The 19,547-nt window shown below is 34.7% G+C and overlaps 1 protein-coding gene across 2 annotated transcripts in view; it reads left to right on the top strand.

Annotated features, from left to right (window-relative positions):
* The window catches only part of Spanxn4l (SPANX family, member N4 like), a 61,656-nt gene extending 44,699 nt beyond the window's left edge, over positions 1–16,957 (top strand). Inside the window, exons 4-6 of one of the 2 annotated variants that reach the window (XR_010061287.1) lie at positions 11,126–11,302; positions 16,209–16,420; positions 16,586–16,957. Coding sequence is in view for 1 of the 2 variants with exons in the window: in XM_039100222.2 (XP_038956150.1) it covers positions 16,265–16,420; positions 16,586–16,879 (450 nt within the window). In the remaining variant the exon portion in view is untranslated. Of the gene's footprint in view, positions 1–11,125; positions 11,303–15,833; positions 16,421–16,585 lie in introns of those variants that run through there. The other variant, XM_039100222.2, reaches the window with a different exon arrangement.
* The last annotated feature ends 2,590 nt before the right edge of the window (positions 16,958–19,547 follow it).

A 19,547-nucleotide genomic window follows, 5' to 3' on the forward strand; every position in this document is an offset into this window, starting at 1 on the left:
CAAAGTAGATCAATGATTACCTCTGGGTGAGAGGAGAGAGATTGTATTTCAAAGAAACATGAGAAAGATTGGAGGGGGGTAAGTAATATGGATTTTGGCTTTCCCAGTGAGCACATGACTGATAATTGTTAAAATGTCAAAAATGGATGCATTTTTCAAATGACAGTAGGAAGAAGTTCAGTAGATTTTTTGTGCTCTTGGGTAATACTAGCCTCTCCAAGCCCTTTCTGGTTGGCTTTCTCCTTATACTTAAGGGTGCTATAATCTCTGCAAGTCCATATGCACAAAACCTCCCTGCTATAAACAGTTAGATTGCTCATCTCTCTCATCACACATGAAATGGGAAGTGGGGCCTGGGGGATGACGTAAAATGCAGTAGGTAACATCTGGGTCTCATTCTCTTCCAACTCTCTCATTTGTGACACTTGGCAACAAACTATAGCTACTTTAGTCTCAGTTGTCATTACAGTAATGTGAACAGCAATCACTCACGACTTGGTGATTATTCTGAAAATCTGGTTTTTCACACAGCTCGGAATATAATAGACAAATGTAAAAATACAAGTTTCATAACTCTTGCTATATAAAAATCTGATAACTATTGCCGTATCCTCTCTGTCTTCATCAATGTTATTCCAGACCTATTTGCGTATTACTTATTTTATGGCAGAAAGGGAGTCGATGTAAGTTATGTTTTATAAATTAGGATTAATGACTACCATGCTGAAGAAATTTCATTCTAAGATGATCCTCAAAATTATTCCTTAGCTACTACAAATTTCGTGGCTTATTCTCTTAGTGTTAGTTATAAAATATGTATGTCTCGAGAGTATGTTGGAACCACTTTCCCTGCAAGACTATGTCATGAGATAGAACTGTACACGATACGTTAAAAGAGTCTAAACATGCCCCACAGCCCTTGATCATACAGATTATTTTCCATTTACACCACTGCTGTTCTGATCCCGTAGAAGGAGCAGTGAGATAGTAATATCATAGACTAGGGATACGTTTTCTTGTGAATAGAAGTTGGCTACTTCTTTGACTCAACTTTTTACTTCCTCTGTGATTGCTGCATGCTCATTTAAAAGATGGAAACTTACAAATTACACTTTTCTACCTGTACAAAGATTGAAAGGAAGGAGTAATATGAAAGATGTAATTACAATGTGCCAAAATAAGATCATTACAAGTTGTTCTTCTTTTAAAAAATTTATTTTGGATGACATTTAAATTAAATTCCATTTCAATTCAAATACAAAGAAGGAACCCACATCACTAACTAACTTTGCCAATCAGCCTGTCAATAGACTATCAAAAACTTTAACAACATAGAATTGCCTCTCTGTGATTCAAATTCCCAGGCAAAGCATGAAGCCATATCTGTGAAAGAAAAATGATCGTAAACATAGTATTCTCTTTCTATTAAAAAGGAAGAATTATAATGCAAATCTCAGCTCTATTATTATTATTATATTTTTGTACCATGATTAAAATATTGTCAATATTTTTTCTTATTTTTCCTCATACTCAGTTTTCTACATATTAGTGCCTGTTTCTAGGAATATAAAATTTGTCTTAATTGAGACCATGGCTTGAAAAGCAATGTCCTGGGGAAGAGAAATTTGCTGCTAGAAGAAAAATATGGAAGGGAGAAAATGACATGAAAGACCTTGGGTGTTCATGGAATAAAAAATGTGAAAGTCAATGCAGCTGGAAGAAAGAAAACAGTAAGAGGAGGATGGTTTTCAGGGGTAATTGTGGTTAAAAAGGTAAATGATGGGAATCATGAGAAATCAAATCATTGCTGTTAATTTCAACTTTTAAGGTGAATGATGTGGGAAAAGCCATTATCTCTTCTAAGATACTGGCAATCAGACTAGTGAAAAATGGATGAATTAAAGATACATTCTAAATCTATAGATGATAGGGGCATTTATAAAACAGTTTCACATGTAAAGGCATTCATGTTTATATTATCGGTATTAATAGTAAAAAGAAGGTAGAAATTACGCAAATTATCCTTAACTACTGATTGAATAAGCAAAATGGGGCATGTCAATGCAAAAGAATAATTTATTACATAATGTTGAAGGAATCTCTTATGCACATTACCACATATATAATCCTTAAAAACATTATGCTAAATGAAATAGCTGAAGAGAAGTCAATGTTGTTACAGAAAAGTGTTACAGAGTAGTGTTTGCCAAATGTTGGCACAGTAAGTGAATGAAGAAATTGTTAGTTATTGTTCATTGGACAATAATAGAAATCTCTTGGAATTATCCACAGCTGGTAATTGCCCTCTTTATGAATATGCTTGTTCTTAGACCTCCATCATGTCTTTTGTTACCTAATTCATGACAGGATGCGAGTCAACATACAATAAGTTGCATTTTATGCAATTTATTGCAGGGGTAATGTCATCAATAACTTGAGGCAAGATATTGCACATTTTAACTCATGTGCTCATATATGTATGTGTTGGTATGTATTTATGCATGTATATACAAAACCAAATGGCATTCACACAAATATAAGCCAATTTATGAGTTGAAATTTTCTATCACATAGGGGCAAAACGCTATTGAACTTTCTTCATGCCATCTTTCTCACACAATTAACAACGAAGAATACAGTGTTCAAAAATATGTTGTAAATATTTCATTTCTAAACATAGTATTTACCTATAGCTTCATTGTGGTGTCATTCTTTCTGAGATAAGGGCTTACTATATAGCTCTGGCTGCCTAGAACTCACTATGTAGTCCAAGTTGGGCTTGAATTCACAGGTCTATTTGCCTCTGCTACTTGAGTATTAGGATTAAAGCTATGTACCACAATGTCTTGTTTCTGGTTAGTTTTTTATAAGTCTACTTATGCAAAATTTTATTTTACTAGCTCCATGTTCAAATATATCAATCATTCCTAAATATTCAAGAGTAGAAATTCCACACAAGACTTTGTCTGCTATGATGTTAGAACTTGCAAGTAAATTTTCAGATGTAATACTGATTATAAACTTAGGTATCTTTAAGTACAATCATTTTAACAATAAGTCATCATTTTCGTCATGAACCATCCCCTCTGCATTTTCTTGTCTCTGCTTTCAAAGCAATGGCCAAGTAAAAGCACATGTAACTTAGTGATGGTTGAAGAGCTCCACATAAAAATCATTTGCACCAAGTAAGCTGTCTATCAACTTCAGTGATGTGCTAGTTTAGTATGCAACCTCTTACCATCTACAGAGAAGGTATTGCTAATTTTACACACATTTTGCACTACATGTACACTGCACACACACTCAGAGTATAGAAAGCACATAAATAAATGTTATTTAAAAATGTCCAAGTACAAATGCACTTGGATATATTCTTTGTGATAGATTTTTTTTCAGACCACCTCCAAATTACTCAACAAATGCAGATATTATCATACTGATCACAAATGTAGTTTTAGAATTCTATTCCTCCAAAGGCAATATTTCACATGAATTTAAACCAAAAAAGGGAGCCAAGCCCACTTCACACCTTCCTTCTCAGGAATGTTTCAGGAATGTCAAGCCCACTTACACCTGCTGAGAAACCGAGTCAGTTATCTGTTCTTATCAGCATACCTGCAATTTGCAGTTTAGGGTTACAGGAAACACAAGAACAATGTGAGGGTGATGACCTTAGTGAATTGATCTTGGGCCCTGCCTGGCCTTCCTGCTTGCTTGTCTTTATAAGCCACTGACAAGAAATAAAATTTGAGAGCTTGATCAGGCAATGGACTTGCTCTCCTTCTTTTCACCTCCTATCCCCCATTCTTTTGTCTCCTCCCAGGTGTCCTCTGAACCGCTGTAGGTCCGGGCAACATTTAACATGCATTGCATATTATTAGAAGTTTCAAGTTATGACAGTTTTTCATAGAAGTCTTCAATAGGCCACATAAATAACCAAAATAATAATTTTAAAGTATCTACAAAATATGAGCTTTGTGATATAAAAATTCTTTTCTCCACCAATCCTGTAGGCTACAGTGTTCAAGTTTCCAGAAAATGATCTTTCCTAGAAATTTTAACATAGGCTGTATATGCATATTGTTTTCCTAGCTCAGTTCTATCATACACTGGCAGCAACTTTGACATCTGGAAAGATTACATGTTTTAAGTTAGGATTCTTTATCCTTTATATACAGTGTGTACACTGCAGAGTTAAAAAAACAGGACAGTAGTTCCCTTTCCTTAATATAAGCCCATTGGTTTGACACTGTCTCCATTTTCAGGACACAAATGCAATGATACAATTTGAAAGAGATTTTATTATTTCCCTTTCCACCTAAATATTTTATTGAATTTTAACCAGATCTGTAGAATATATGGCTTTACCACTCTGATTTAAAGTACATTAAGTCCTTCCATATATCGTAATATATTAAGATTAGATAAAGAACTTAATATTTGCCAATTATATATATACACAAATATATGTGTGTGTGTATTAATAAGGAGTAATCTATACACACTACAATTTTTATAATACAGAAAAATGCTTTCTTTATGTGACTAGTGTTGGACTGGACCCCCCTTTCTTCTTTTCTGACTCTACCAAAATTTGTTTTCCAACCCACTAAACAAATATCAATAATTGTCACTCCTGAAGTCTCCTCTAGAGGTGGTCTAACAACTCCATTTCAAAATGGATCACCAGTGGAAGGGGAAGCCCTGGGTCCTGCTAAGACTGAACCCCCAGTGCACGTGATTGTTGGGGGGAGGGCGGCAATGGGGGGAGGGTGGGGAGGGGAACACCCATAAAGAAGGGGAGGGGGAGGGGGATGTTTGCCCGGAAACCGGGAAAGGGAATAACATTCGAAATGTAAATAAGAAATACTCAAGTTAATAAAAAAAATGGATTCACATTCAAAGGACACTTTTGTTTTAAATAAACGCACATTCATAAGATGTGTGGGTTTTTCCCTTTATTATATCTTAACAATGTCTTTCCATCTATAATGCCCAAGGGTAGCAAAAGTTGTGCTAATTTTTGGTTGTGGTAAAATGTTTTTCCCCCATCATTTTTAAAAGAATGAAGAAAAATGTTAATTGTAGTGTTTTTTCATACTGTATGCATAGGACATGTCTAAATGTCCAATGAACATATAATCTCAGTGACAAGATGTGACATGATTCTCAAGTGTAAAAAGCCTAGAGCCCAATGGATTCAAATTGTTATGCCTGTCCCTTTTTATTCATCATTCCCTGATGGATTTCTAACAGTTCAACAACCCTTTCACACGCAAATAATCCACATGCATAGTGGTTTATAAACCATTATTTCTCACTTTTGCCTAACCACCAGATAATCCTGCAGTTTTGTTCACCATCATCCAACATGGCCTGTTTGACCCACAATAGGCCAATCACTAGATGATGTGCTAATGATTAAACTCCCTCAGTTCAACTGTCCTTGTCTGGCTAACAGTTTCCTGCTAAAAATAGTCCAACTGCCTGCAACCTATTAACGGTTCCACCTGCCATATTTCAACTACCATAAAGACTTTCAGTGATTCCATCCACCACAGTTCAACTGTCCCTGTCCAGCTAGAAGTTTCTTGCTAAAAATAATCCAACTGCTTGGAACCTACTAGGAATGGTTCCACCTGCCATAGTTCAGCTACCATAAAGACTCAGTGATTCTGTTCATTACAGTTCACAGCCTGCCAACTTAGTTTCACATACTAAATATAGTCCAACTGCCTGGAACTCACCGGCTATAGCTCACCGTCATATAAGTTGTCAATGTTTCTACTCACCACAGTTTAACTGCCCATGGTCTTCTAACAATTTCACGTGCTAAATAGAGACCAATTGCCTGAGATCCACTAACTGTTCGATCTGCCATAGCCAAACACCAGATAGCACTGTTAATGGTTCAAATCATGACGGTTCAACTGTCCCATGGCTGACTGATAGTTTGATTTATTATGGTTCAACTTCTCTAGAAACTACTGCTTCTTCCACCCACCATAGTCCTGGGCTTCTTTCACCTTTCAGGACCACAAATCAGTATTTCTCCTGCTTTTACAGAGTAAGCATGGTCTCACTCAAGTGCAACAGATTTCCCCAAGACCCAGATCTTTGCAGCTCTTTTCTCATAAATAGTATTAGAGCTATCCTACAGAGACTCACTTCACCAGCCATTGAATTTCTTATTGCATAAAGCTTGGGAAGCTGCCATCTTTATTCCTATATCATGTGCTCTCTCACACACAGAAATTATGTCACCCAAATCAAGCAATAAAATATTACTACATACTTATAGTGAATAATTCATGCCAGAGCTAGAGCCTGACTTACATGTCAGGCTTCTTTCTGTAAATGGTATGAGTGGACTGCAAATGGGATGAGCAAACCTTCCAATTCAAGGTCAATTTCCTGAAGAAAGGATATTAGAATATTATCAGTTCATTTATAAACTTCAATATATATGAAGTACATATACAATAGAAAAGCTTTCAATATCTTTAGTCTACTCGATTGAGTGACCAGTTCCTTGGAGGAAATTACTGCCCCGCTTCCCTGCTGATATGACCTGTAATTTACTCTATGGAGTGGCTTTCCAAAAGTTTTCAACACTGTCAACATGGCTTTCTTCCCCTGTGGGGATAGCTTATGTTATGGACAATCTGACTGTGTAGATGACATAGATATCCCTTTCTGCTCTACTGTAAAATCACATTATCCAATTTTATATACAGTTTTTACTTTTGCTCTCTTCGTCAATTATTTTTCCTTGTGCTTAAAGAAATATTGTGTATTTATTTTTATTTTTGACAAAAAAGTATCTTGGCAGTACTTTACCCAGAAAGGAAGTACGTGGAAGACTTTCTAGAGGAAATAAAAAAGTTTATTGCTTAAAGTGGCCCTTTGCTGAATATTAGGTGGAGAGACAATATTCCCAGCATATGCACAGAAGCATAGAAACAAGAAACAACAAAAAGTATTTTTAAGCCTCACAAACCTCTTCATTCATATCTATTTGAGTGTAAGAGAGCAAGAACTTTGCAAGGGGTAGGCCTTGAAACATTTTTTAAAACAAATGCCTGTCCAAATTTTTCAAATTAATTTGAAAGGTTATAGGAAAGCCTTTAAAGATTTTTAATAGAAAGGTATCATGAACACTTTTTTTGAAAGATGGGTCAGAAGATATATGACGAAAGAGAGAGGGGTTGTTATAAGTGAGTTTTATCCTTTAAAGTAAAGCCTTTCAAGATAAAAAGAACTGTTTCAAAGTCAAATGAATGAAAGTTTGAAATCTTATGTCACAAAATGAGTTCCTGAGTACTGACAGAACACATATGCTTTAAACCGATGTCTTCTTAGTCTCCTTTTTTGACAGTTTTATTTTAAATTTAAAGAGCTCACCACTTTCCCATAATTTATTTTGTCTTTATATTGAATAATATAACTTTTATAATCTGAACATCCTCCCTGTAAATTTAATGTGCATTAGCTTTCCAGGGTCGCTCCTCACTTAGCTCAAGTAGTGTTATTTCCTTTTATCCTATAAGCACTAACCAATCGTGTTTCCAGCTACTTAGCAAGGAGTAATTAAACATGTAATTATATAAAGTAAATAACTTTTGAACACTGTGACCTGAGAGGTCAAGATATTTAAATAACAAAAATTCAAATGATTTGCGGCTGTCCTATCAAGACTGACTAAATGCTTCTCAATGTGGAAACAGACCCCCAGCATATTTTCTATCAAAAAAATTAGCAAATACTATTAAATACATTAGTAAATACATAATACACACATATGTATGCATATAATGAATATATAATATAATTTAAACAGATTTTTGTACAATTCTCCCATAGGTATATATTTATAACCAGAATTTAAAAACCATTTCATTATTCAAATAAAAGGTGATTTGATGATGAGATCAAGATTCAAAGATATTAATTTGATTTTATTACAAGGCTATAAATAGCCCAGTGTTTCAATATATTTTCATAAAAAAAATTGTCATCAAGTTAAATACTGATGCTACATGTAAGTGTTGAGAAGTTAACTAAATTATCATGTCACTTTGTGTTAGAAATAGGTTTCTGAAAATATTCCCTCTGGTTATGAGAACATTAAAAAAGCATGCATTGAGTATATTCTTCAGTGTAGGTTTTACTATTTCAACACTATGTATTGATTATCAATTCTCCAGATCACATTATACTAAAACTTATTCATACAGTGTTACACAAAATCAATCATAGTTCTCATAGATCTTTTCCCACTTAACAGGCAAGTAACCATTAAAGAAACTATTTCAATAGCAAGTATGTAATTTCAGTATAGGATTAGTTTTATTAAGATAAAGGATATTGCCTCATGGTCCATGTTAGAAATAAACCTCATCAATGACTAATAAAGAATCCTGGTTGAGGAAATTTGGTAAAGAAATGTTAGGTGAGTTCATGTCTACAATATTAGTAAAAACAAGCAAAGAAAAAAAAAACAAGCGAAGAAACAAACAAGTGAAGAAACAAATAAACAAGCAAAAAAAAAGCATAGGTATATGTGAATATTCTAGAGGAAGTAACCAGTGTGCATGGGAGTTTCATGTCAAGAAAGAATGGAACAATTTTAAAATCAAACACAGTGATCAGAGGGGAGAAGAAAAGGAGACTGGAAGGTAAGACTCTGAGAGTAACTCACAGCTGTGGAACATGTGAAGAGCTTTTATCTTGTCCAAGGTGAAGGACCAGTGATGACATTTAAGCAACAGTAAACCTCTATTTAATTGTCTTGTGCAATGTTATAGTTTGAAGCACTGTTGGAAATTGGATTGAATGAGTCACAAAGTCATGAGATCTGTAAGGAAATTATTTAAGATGTGACAAGGGGAAACCATTGCACCACAGGCAAAATTCTCCATGGTGGAAGCTTAAGAAAGCAGATTCAACTGTTATCAAGAAACAACACTGATGCAGGCCTTGGCAATGAGTTGTCAATGGATGGCTAGGAAAAATGTCCAGAATGACTCTGCATCAAAACTGCTCCAAATGTTTGCAAACTATTTACAAATTATAATTCATTCTAAATATGTAATTTTAAATAGAACTTACAAATCTATGCAGAGTTACATGAATAGTTTTGGCTGTAGACTAAATGGTCAAACTCTTATCAATCAGTTAATCCATATCACTGATTGTACCATCAAGAAATTATCAAGCCATACACTTTCTTCTATTTTCTTGTTTCATTACTCATTACCTTCCTTTCTTCTCATCCTCTAGTCTTCTGTTCCTACATACCCATATTTGGAACATACATTTCATATTACAAAAAATAGAAACTTTCAAACAGGTTCTCTGCTAAGAACCATGCCTTAAGCTAGCAATAGAGATTTAATGGCAGATCAAACTTATTTTGTGTCTTCATGAAGTTCAATATATAATACAGTAGATATTTAAAAATAAAAGACAAAATTAAACACTTTGAGAGGCTGAATTATGATTATCAGTTTATTGAGAACAGGACACATGAAACCCTATCTCAAAAGAAGAAAACAGCAAAAGAATATTTGGTGATACTATTGATACTATTGATCAGTAGCATACATGTATAATGGGCCATAAGAAAAAGAATCAAAATGTGTGGCCACTTTCGGTATGTGATGAAGTTAAAAAAAACTTAGTGGTAAAATTGTCTGTTGCCTTCCTAACTTTGTGCTTTTTGGAGATAGGACAAAATGGGTCACTGATTTTATAAGAGGGATTATTACGGGAAATACTTTGCTTTATCTACCATCTCTGGTACTTTATTTTCTATAGAATGAATAATTATATGTCTGGAAGGAAGCTTCAATGCCTTAACTATGTTATAGAATTTATTTAGACTATTGAATAGTATTTGTTTATCATAATCCCCAACTGACTCCAACATGCAAATATTCTGGTTTGAGACTATTACAGTACTTGAGATTGGAATGCTCTTTTTGACTTTGACTGTATTTTAAGCTTTGTGTATTTATTGTTCTATCCATATAGGCATTTAAAAAGAATAGTTTGAGTGGCTTGTATTAAGTTCTTTTAGATCTCACTAAGATCCATACCTTTTTTAAATTAAAAATAGTTTTTTCACACAATGTATCCTGATTATGATTTCTCCTCCCCTACTAATCTTAGTTCCTCGCTATTCCCCATCCCATCCAGAGTGATACCCTTTCTGTTTCTCACTGTTAAATGGGCATCTAATGAGTATAAAACAGAAACAAATTGAAATGGACAAAACAAACAAGCAGAAAAAAAAAGAACCAGGGTAAAAGGACAAGAATCCCATAAAAGTAGAGATACAAACATTCACATACACAGGCATCCCATAAAAACACAAAATCAGAAGCCATGCTAGGTGTCTTACCATTCCACTGCTATGATAAGACACAACAACCAATGAAACTTGTATAAAATGAATTTATTGGGATAATACTTTCAGAGGGGTGGAGTCCACGACCATCATGTCAGGGAGCATGATATGAGGCAGGCATGGCACTGAAGCAGCAGCCGACAGCTCACATACTAAAACAACAACCATGAGGCAAAGAGAGAGAAAAATAACTGTGAATGGTATGGGCTTCTGAAACGTCAAAGCCCATACCTAGTGACATACCTCCTACAACAATGCAACATTTCCTAATCCTTCTACCAACTTGGGACCAAGCATTCAAGCATATGAACCTTTGGGTGACATTATCGTTCAAATGACCACACTAGGAAAGTGTTATACCTCCTGTAATTCTAGCCTACAGATCTACTCTTGAGATAAAATATTAACCTCTTAATCTGTAAACACATTAATAAAATACACAATTTCATCACAAAATGAAAGCCAATATTTATAACCCAATCACACCTAAAAGTGGTATTGCATTTCAGTATTACTTTTATAGGTAGAAATTATATTCAAACAATAGTAGTGACTAAAGAGAAGCCTATGTGCTAACTCAGCCCCAGATTTATCAGTTCAGACACCTTCCCATGCCCAGACTGCATTCTACAGCTTACCTTCCAAGTCACAAAGCAAATTCCTTTTCCTCAATATAAACTGCTAATTCATCTCTGTTTTTTTATTTAATTTCAGCTTCCTCTTGCTTCAGCCTCCATTTTATCCCTGATGCTGCAACCTATTTTCCACTCTTCCTCCTTGACTTCAAGCATGTTCTCAGCTTGGCCCGTGTAGATTCTACTGGCTTAGACCCACAAGAATACAGGTACTACCCACACCAAGAAAACCCAATAATTATTAAAAGCAATCAAGGTAAGAAAATAACATTAATTAATTAATTTAGTGTATTATGGTTTTATTTAATGCACTGCGTTTTTTTTTTTTTTTTTTGCATGTAGCCCACTGTGAAACTTGATCTTCTTCAAATAGGTTTCAGGATCCGTGCCTAGTATGAAATAGGACCACAAAATATTAGGGCAAAATATTACAGTCACTTGATTCTGCACACATGACTTATAGCTAAGAATCATTTCTCCTGTCCATTGACAGTTATTAGTAAGGCATTTTGAAAAATACATAATGATCCCAGGAAAATATCTTGCATCAGAGACCAGGTAAAAAGAAATGCTCCTAGTAAAATGCTGCTGCTTCTGCACTGCTTGTCTGTTCTTCTCTAACTGCAGTTAGAGAAAGAATTACAGCTCTTTTTTAGGCTGTGGATTTATAACTTTGTGACTGCCTGTTGTATCTTTAAATTGCATTACAGAGTTTAATAACCCTTGTTGAACTTTTCAATAGTGCTTATAACATCCTTCAAATGATTATCTATGTTATTTTTGCAGGCAGAAATATTTTCTTCATAAAACTAACTCATTTTGTAAGAGATTAAAACTCCTATTAACATTCTAGAAAATATAGTCAGTTCTTCAAATGTTTTACAATATTTGATTGTGACAAAATGGATACCAAAGACAAAGCTGACTGAGATGGGAGCAGGAGTGTAAACAGCAAACATGCTTGTCTAGGCATCTTAAGGAGATTCTTATTCAAAATTGAGCACATTGTATGCTTGGGACTATATTCTCATGGAGTTCAAAGATTACAATACTGCAAATTTTCTTCCTCTTTTTCCCCTCAGGAGCCTACGTTTTCACAGTTTTGAATTATTTTGTGTTTTTTATTCTTTTCCTATATTTCTACAGTAGTATCTAGGTCAGCTTGCTACAACTTAATAGTTCCTAGCAGACCTGCTGGCTAGCACAGCAGTCAATCCTATGACAAGTTTACTTTCCTGGGGATAGCTATGAGACCCTCCTCCCTTTCTCTCCTGACTATTGGATCCAAAAGTCCTAAAAGCCCACAGTTTCAGACTTCTGCCACAGCTCAGTCAGTTAGCATACACTATTATTTGCCTTTTAAATTCAACTCGGTGTAAAATTACTACCAGCGATGTTATAGTCTACCAAATAACATTTTTATGTTACCAACCTAATCAGAAAATCCCAGTTCAATCAGTTTCTCAGAGCTGAGCTAGCTACAAAATGTCTTCCTATTCTACATTTTAATCTCCACCTTGAGAGAAATATGCAGAAAGGCTCTATAGGCAGCAGTTAATCTGACAGTGATTTTTTTTGCATAAAAAATTAGTTTCTAAAAAAGTATTTCTAAATTCAAAAATTCACCCCAGGAAATATAAATGCATCAACCTTTGTAGGTAGGCTTTTGCATAAGGAAAGAGTCTTTGTATTAGGTTTTCGCTTTAGAAAGAAAGAAAGGGAAAGAAAAACTGACATGTGCAACCACTTCTTACAAGTGATGGGATAGATATTTTCACTGACTCTGGTAAGCTGATCTCCTTTAACTTTGGGGACAAAGTCCTGGGATAGTTATTATGCCTCACTTTCACAGATAAGATCATGGAGTCGTAAAGAGTTCAGTATTTTCTCTAGATCACACAAGCAAAGAGTGGCTAGGTTTTGAATCTAGGTCTGCCTATGCTCTTCCTACAGAGTAGCAATGCAAGAAAGACCCTTGGGAGTCTTGATCTCTTGCCCATAGTTATCTTTATAGCCTTCACGACTTGTGTTGTTCCTCAAGTCATCATTATCTTTATTCAATTACTGTCTGATTTTCTTTAAACAATGGAGATAGATTGAGAACATAAGACTAGGGGCATAAATCATTCACTTTTTCTGTAATTCTCTACAGTTTGTATTTTGTTTTAAATTCTAAAATGCAGGTCAAAACCATATTAAATATATTGAAAAATTGTCCTGTGGCCCTCACTTTAGCAAACATTCCTCTTAGGAGAAATGAGTTAATAAAATTAAACGGGGGATAGATTTTTACCAAGTTGGATTTTATGATTTAAATACTGATCTGGCAGTGTAGTCCAGACTGTTACCGAACTCTTAGTCAAGTAACCTTTCTGCTTCAGCCTTCTAAGTGTCTGGTCCTTGGTAAAGATCAGATGTCTGGATAATTCTATTTTTTAAATTGATATGCGTGGATTAATTATATCAGAAAATCACAGAAATATAAGTTCTTGGGGATGAAGGATTTAAGCAGACACTTATAAAGAAGAGAAATAATGTTCATGTTTATGTTTTGAATTGTCTGATAGTAGTTGTTTGAATGGCTGAACTGAGTATTTGAAAGCTTCACATTGATTCAGGGAAATATGTAAACAATTCCAATAAATTTCCTTGGCTCAAATCAGGGTCATTCTTACTTTTAACAGTAATTCAAACATATCATATTATTTCTTAGGTATTTTGAATGTGTTTAATATGAGTGAGCTGTCTTGTAATTTGAGAAAAGGAATTCGTACAACTCCTCAAGTCTCTTAGTTTCTTATGTACCATAGAGTAGATGAGTCTTCACATCTCCCATAATAACACTGATTATAAGTTAGTTTAAAATTACAAACATATTTTGTGGGGATTGAGGCACAGTATCATTTCAGGTTGTTGAGATCAGTGACACATAAATAAAATTTGTAATATTATAGTATTATCTTAACATATATTTCCATGATTAGGATCGAACCCAGGCTTTCATGGTTGCTAATGTAAAGTATAATGTCTTCTCATACATGCAAAAGTTTGAGTGAATTCATGTCAAAATTGTAATTGGTATTTCCTTCTATTAGTTATAAACATGTTCTTAATTCCTCTGCAAGTGCTTCAGGTCACATTTGTAATGGCTATGAACTCCCTGTCCCTTCCTTGAAAGTTTTTTGATACATATAGAGAGAAGATATCTTCTTTGTCTGTTCTCAATATATAGATATATGCTTCCATTTCTCATATTTCATTATGGTGAAAAGGAAATGAAAAGTTTAATAATTTTGTCATGTTTAATTTTCATCCAATTATTTATGAAGTTTGGACTGCATTCAGCTACTCTAAGTTGGTAAATGGACCACATATTAGTATCTCTATAAATGCTCTTTTCTACAAAGATAGTCTGTTCTCTTTTCTAGGAATAGCTGCATCAAATCCATTACCTGGGTACAGATAAATTAAGGGTTCAGTTTTCTATATTTCACACTAATTAATTTTCAAATCCTACATAAAAATAATTTATTTGATTTTCTCCATACCTGATAAGGTTTTCATAGCTTCAATGTCTTTTTTTATTATTCTAAACAGTATAATAGGCTTATCAATAATTGAATTGTCTAGAGCATATGCTTGACCCAAATCATGTTTGGTGATATTTTCCTTCTTTTCTCTATCCACGTTCTCCTTGTGAATGTAGGAGATGAAGTGTTTTGTTTGCCTTAAGTTTTTTTCTAAATAGCTACCACAATACTGATAAGAATGTAATAAGTCAATGATAATAATTAATAATAATAGTTACTACTACCACCACCACCACCATGCAGGCAATAAGAAGGTATCAGAAGGCCTATACTTCTTTCTGAAGGCTGTGAAAAATTATTTCCTTTTTATTGTTACGACTTCTGACATGCCCCAAATTCTTTTACTGTGTCTCTCATCCATATCCAAAGCCAAACAATGCATGGTATATGGTCGTTTAGTATGCCACAGCGTTGGTTCTGACTCTTCTATCTTCTTCAACAAAGTGTGTAGGATTTATGATCTTCTTGATTCTAACGGAATATATGCTAATGTCTCTGTTTTAAGATTGGTTACTCAATAGTATTTCCAAAGTCGTCTTTGACATTGAGGGTGATAAGGTTCATGGTATCTATGAGATCTAAATTGCAAATTGAGCAAATCGGAGTTTGGTGAGAAAAGTATTAAAAAAGGAGATTTTCTTAAAACAGTGCAAAATCTTGTGTATGACCTAAACTATTTATGAGCCAAGAATTGACTCATGAGAATGAATTCTAATACAAGATATATATTATAAGGGGAAAAAATTCATGTTACCATTGGTAGTGTTTGTTTCCTTTCTTCAGACAGATCAAGAGAAAACCTGAGAATGTGGTCAATATAGAAATACATTGGTTAGATACTCATATTGAGTAAGAACATGCACTATATGAAATTCTTATGTCACACCACTTCTAGACCTCCAAAAGATTTTTTTTATTGTACACTGATAATATCTACACACCTTTCATTTTTTTGTAATAGTAGCATTATAGGGAAATATCTGTGGGAGCTTTGTAGCAAAGCCAAGGAATTAATTGCCAAAATTAATTGACCAAAAGAGGTTGATTTGATGCTGCTTTCTGGAAGGAATATTAACTGGATAAAGGGAAATCTCCTGGAAATGTGTTCCACATAATACACTGTGAATAGCTACCTGTTATAGTGAAATATTTGAGAGGAGTGAGATAGCTCACAACTCTTCTATAAATGAAATAAGGACACATGACTTTAAAAGGCCGTAAATAGTTATAAAATGCTGGACATTTGCAAGGAGTTAAAAACTATTATTAAAAGGTGAATTGGTGACTATTGAAATTCCCTTAGACGAATTTAATGCATCATATGGCCTTGAGACATAGAACATCGGGGAAGAGTTAAAGATGACTCTGAAATTACTTTAGGGTGATTATTTAAGAGCCTTTTATCTAACTAGACAGTTTAAATTCTTCATTGAAACGGTCCCCTTCCCTGGTACATAGAATTTGTAGATAAAGTAGCTTTGTGACAGCCAAGCCAAGCCAACGAACCATTGGTTGGAGGAATTTTTGTTAACCAATCGAAGCTGAAGGGTGTGGCTTCTCATTGTCTTGCAGGCTATATAAGAGAGGTCAGGCCTCCTGAGGTTAACAGTAGCTGTTAGAGCTACAGAATGACCAGTCGTGAGAATATAAGCGATTCTAGTTCTGACACACTGTCTGATCTTGACTCTGATGATGAGTCAATCACTACCACTGAAGAAGAAAGCACTACAAGCCAGACAGAAAGGCTTTGCTCTAATCGTGTGGAAACAACCGTGCATGAAAAGGTCAGACTCTCTTAGGTTTCTCGCCATGCCCCCCCAGTTCCTCACCTATTACTCCTTTCATGTCATTCACTGCTACAAACTGGTTCTCCAGCCTATTATAGCCATCATCAGGTAGACCCTATGCTTTGCTTGAAACTGGTTTAACTTGTGCCTTTCTCTTCGCAGTTCCCCAAACTAATGCAGAATATAAAATCAGTGCTTGAAAAGAATTCGGAAGGTGAAAAGAAAAGAAAACGCACCATCTTGGTCTTTTACTACCGGCAGAAGTCAAAAAAGAAACAAAATCAAGAAAAAGCAAAAGAGAAGGTCCAGAAACAAAATCAAGAAAAGGCAAAAGAAGAGGTCCCAGAAGAATCTAATACTTCATGTAGTACTGAGTCTTTATCTGAGTCATCCACAAACCCAGAATCCTCTTCATCTGTCCTTCCAAAACGTAGGCGGAAGTGGTTTTTTCTTTAGAGACCAAATATTATACCCATACATAACAATGTTTGGAAATTGTTGATTAAAATATAATAAAATGCCTTGTGAAAACTAGTTTTGTTTCAGTGTGTGTTATGTTTCATTGGTAGGAAAGGAGGAAAAGAAAACAGGAAATGATTTGAAGTGGGAGAGACACGGGATCTTTCAGGATTGTGAGGTGGGCCTACAGGGTGACAGTAAGGACAGAGAGGAGGCTAGACACTGAAGAGGAAGTTCATCAACACTTTCTTGCAGTGGAAAGGAAGAAAAGGGTTTGGTGTTTTTTGCAGCAAAGGTAGATAGGGTGAGGTATGATATTTGTGGAATAATTGACCTGATTTTTCATTCAATTGACACCTTGACCTATTTGTTTTTGCTGTACCTCAATACCAGAGATTTTATTAATTAACTGAACTTCTATAGATCAGGCTAGTTTGGAACTCACAGAGATCTGCCTGACTTTGCCTCCCAAGTGTTGGGAATAAAGGTTTGTGCTACCACCACCTGTCTCAGAGGTGGTTTATAAACACAAAGATTTATTAGAGTTGAAATCTTGAGGTTGTGAGGTCTGGGGCCCAGATTTGATGGGCATCTTCTTGCTGGTGCGGACACTGCAGAGTCCAGTGGAGAGCAGGGTATCTAATAATGAGAGGAGCATGTAGGAAGGACAGTAACATATCTGCTGTTATATCAGATAACTAATCACTAACCATGATTAATTTATTCAGAAACTAATCACCAATAAAATTTCTACATAAACCTTTCCCTTAAAACCTCAATGTAGTGAAAGATTTCAGCATGTATTTTGGTAGAGATTTTCTGAGTGTTACAAGTGTTTACAGCTCTTGAGCTTCAACTTTGTCTCTCTTCAGCTCACATCTGGGAAGGTGATATGAACAGAGTTGCTGATCACAAATTAGAATTCTTTAACCAAATTATTTAAGTCACTATTAAGTAGTTATTATTCTAAAAGTTCTATGGATTAAAAGTAATAGGACCCAAAAGTAATAAATTAATATCAAGTAATTATAAAATCATTTTTAAAGTGTGGTGCCCTATAAGATAGATTCTCTGTTAAAGACAACATTTTTTTTCTTTTTCCCAGTTGAAGTAAAAATAGGACTTTCAATGACTAAAACCCCTTATACGAGACTTAAATAGACAAAGGCTTGTAATTTCTTCTATTAATAAGCTACCTTCTCCATTACCTGTAAGGAAGTAATAATCCATTGTAGATTACTGAACATTAGTGCTGGATTCAATGCCTTTAAAACTCCATATCTAATAGCACAAAAGTTATGGGCTCTATCTTGTATCTGGTAAATACTTTGAAGTCATAACATAATATTTGGTGTACATTATTTGTTTATTATCTATTTTAACCATTTCTTTACTTCAATATACTTCATGTATATCACGTGCACATGGATATACAGACTATGTCATGAGTACTCACTGGGGTATATTCCCCTTGTGTCTTCTCACATTCTTCATAGACTATAAGAATACTTGCACCTGTTCAGATGATTCAGTATGACATTTCCCTGAAAACCATCATGGTTGAGGAAATCCATCTGTCATACTTATTCGTGACATGTAAAGGTTCCCAGACAATGCTCAAGGCTCTGCTTTAAGATAATTTCTAAAGAATATTTGATAAACTAAGGACTACTTAAATTTTGAGCATTTTAAAAAATGTTTAGCCTTCTAGTAACATGACTTCTTATAATGAGATCAAACTGAATGCTTACTTATGACTCACAGGTCACCAACAGACCAAGGAAATGATGTCACCAAAGTACAATTTTCTGAACCAGTGACTTATTAGTGATACTTACAGAAGCATGGTGAGGGGTTTTTAACTTTCAGGGACATGGGTAAATTTCAGGTAGTTAGAGTACTTTCAAGTCATGCCCCACTTTGAGTGATGACGCATACATAAATGTCTAGTCAACTTTCCACCTCTGCTATACTATAGAACCAGATATGACCACATGTTATAGGAGCAGTATTTCATGCAGCACATGAAGGCAAGAGAACAAGAATGATTGTATTTTTTGGTTTTCCCTACATTATCTTTATGGGAGAATATTAATAGGCCCAATCTTGTGAGCATCCCCACGGATAATCAAACTATTCTGATTTAAAGATGATTTAAGTCTATAACATGCCCAATGGACAGAGTTCTACTGTACTCTACACCTTTCTCTAAATCATTCTTTCTTTCCCAGTTCAAAGCTGATCCCTGAGTCTGGATGAAGTGATATCAATATATAATTTTTCTGATGAAATATCATACCATCTTACTATAACAGACATTGATATCTAGGAATTCTTGTCAATGATTAGGAACAATTATAAAAATGTTTGTTTTCAATAAATTTAAAATACTAGTATTCTGTTGGTATAAGCATGTAATACTTGCTTAAAAGCAATACCATGAACACATCATTTAACAAAGACTACTATAGCAGTAACATTACTCCAGTGGCGTATTGTCCCATCACATGGTTCTGTCCTAGCTTACAATAATAGTAAATGTGAATTTGTTTCTTTGAAATAGGATTTAAATTTAATAAGAAAGTAGGTAGTCACACCTGTAACAACTGTGCCATTATTTAATCAGTGAGATTACTTTGCCTGAAAGGCTAGTGGATTTAACATG

This window comes from Rattus norvegicus, chromosome X, assembly GCF_036323735.1.
Source record: "Rattus norvegicus strain BN/NHsdMcwi chromosome X, GRCr8, whole genome shotgun sequence".
NCBI lineage: Eukaryota > Metazoa > Chordata > Mammalia > Rodentia > Muridae > Rattus > Rattus norvegicus.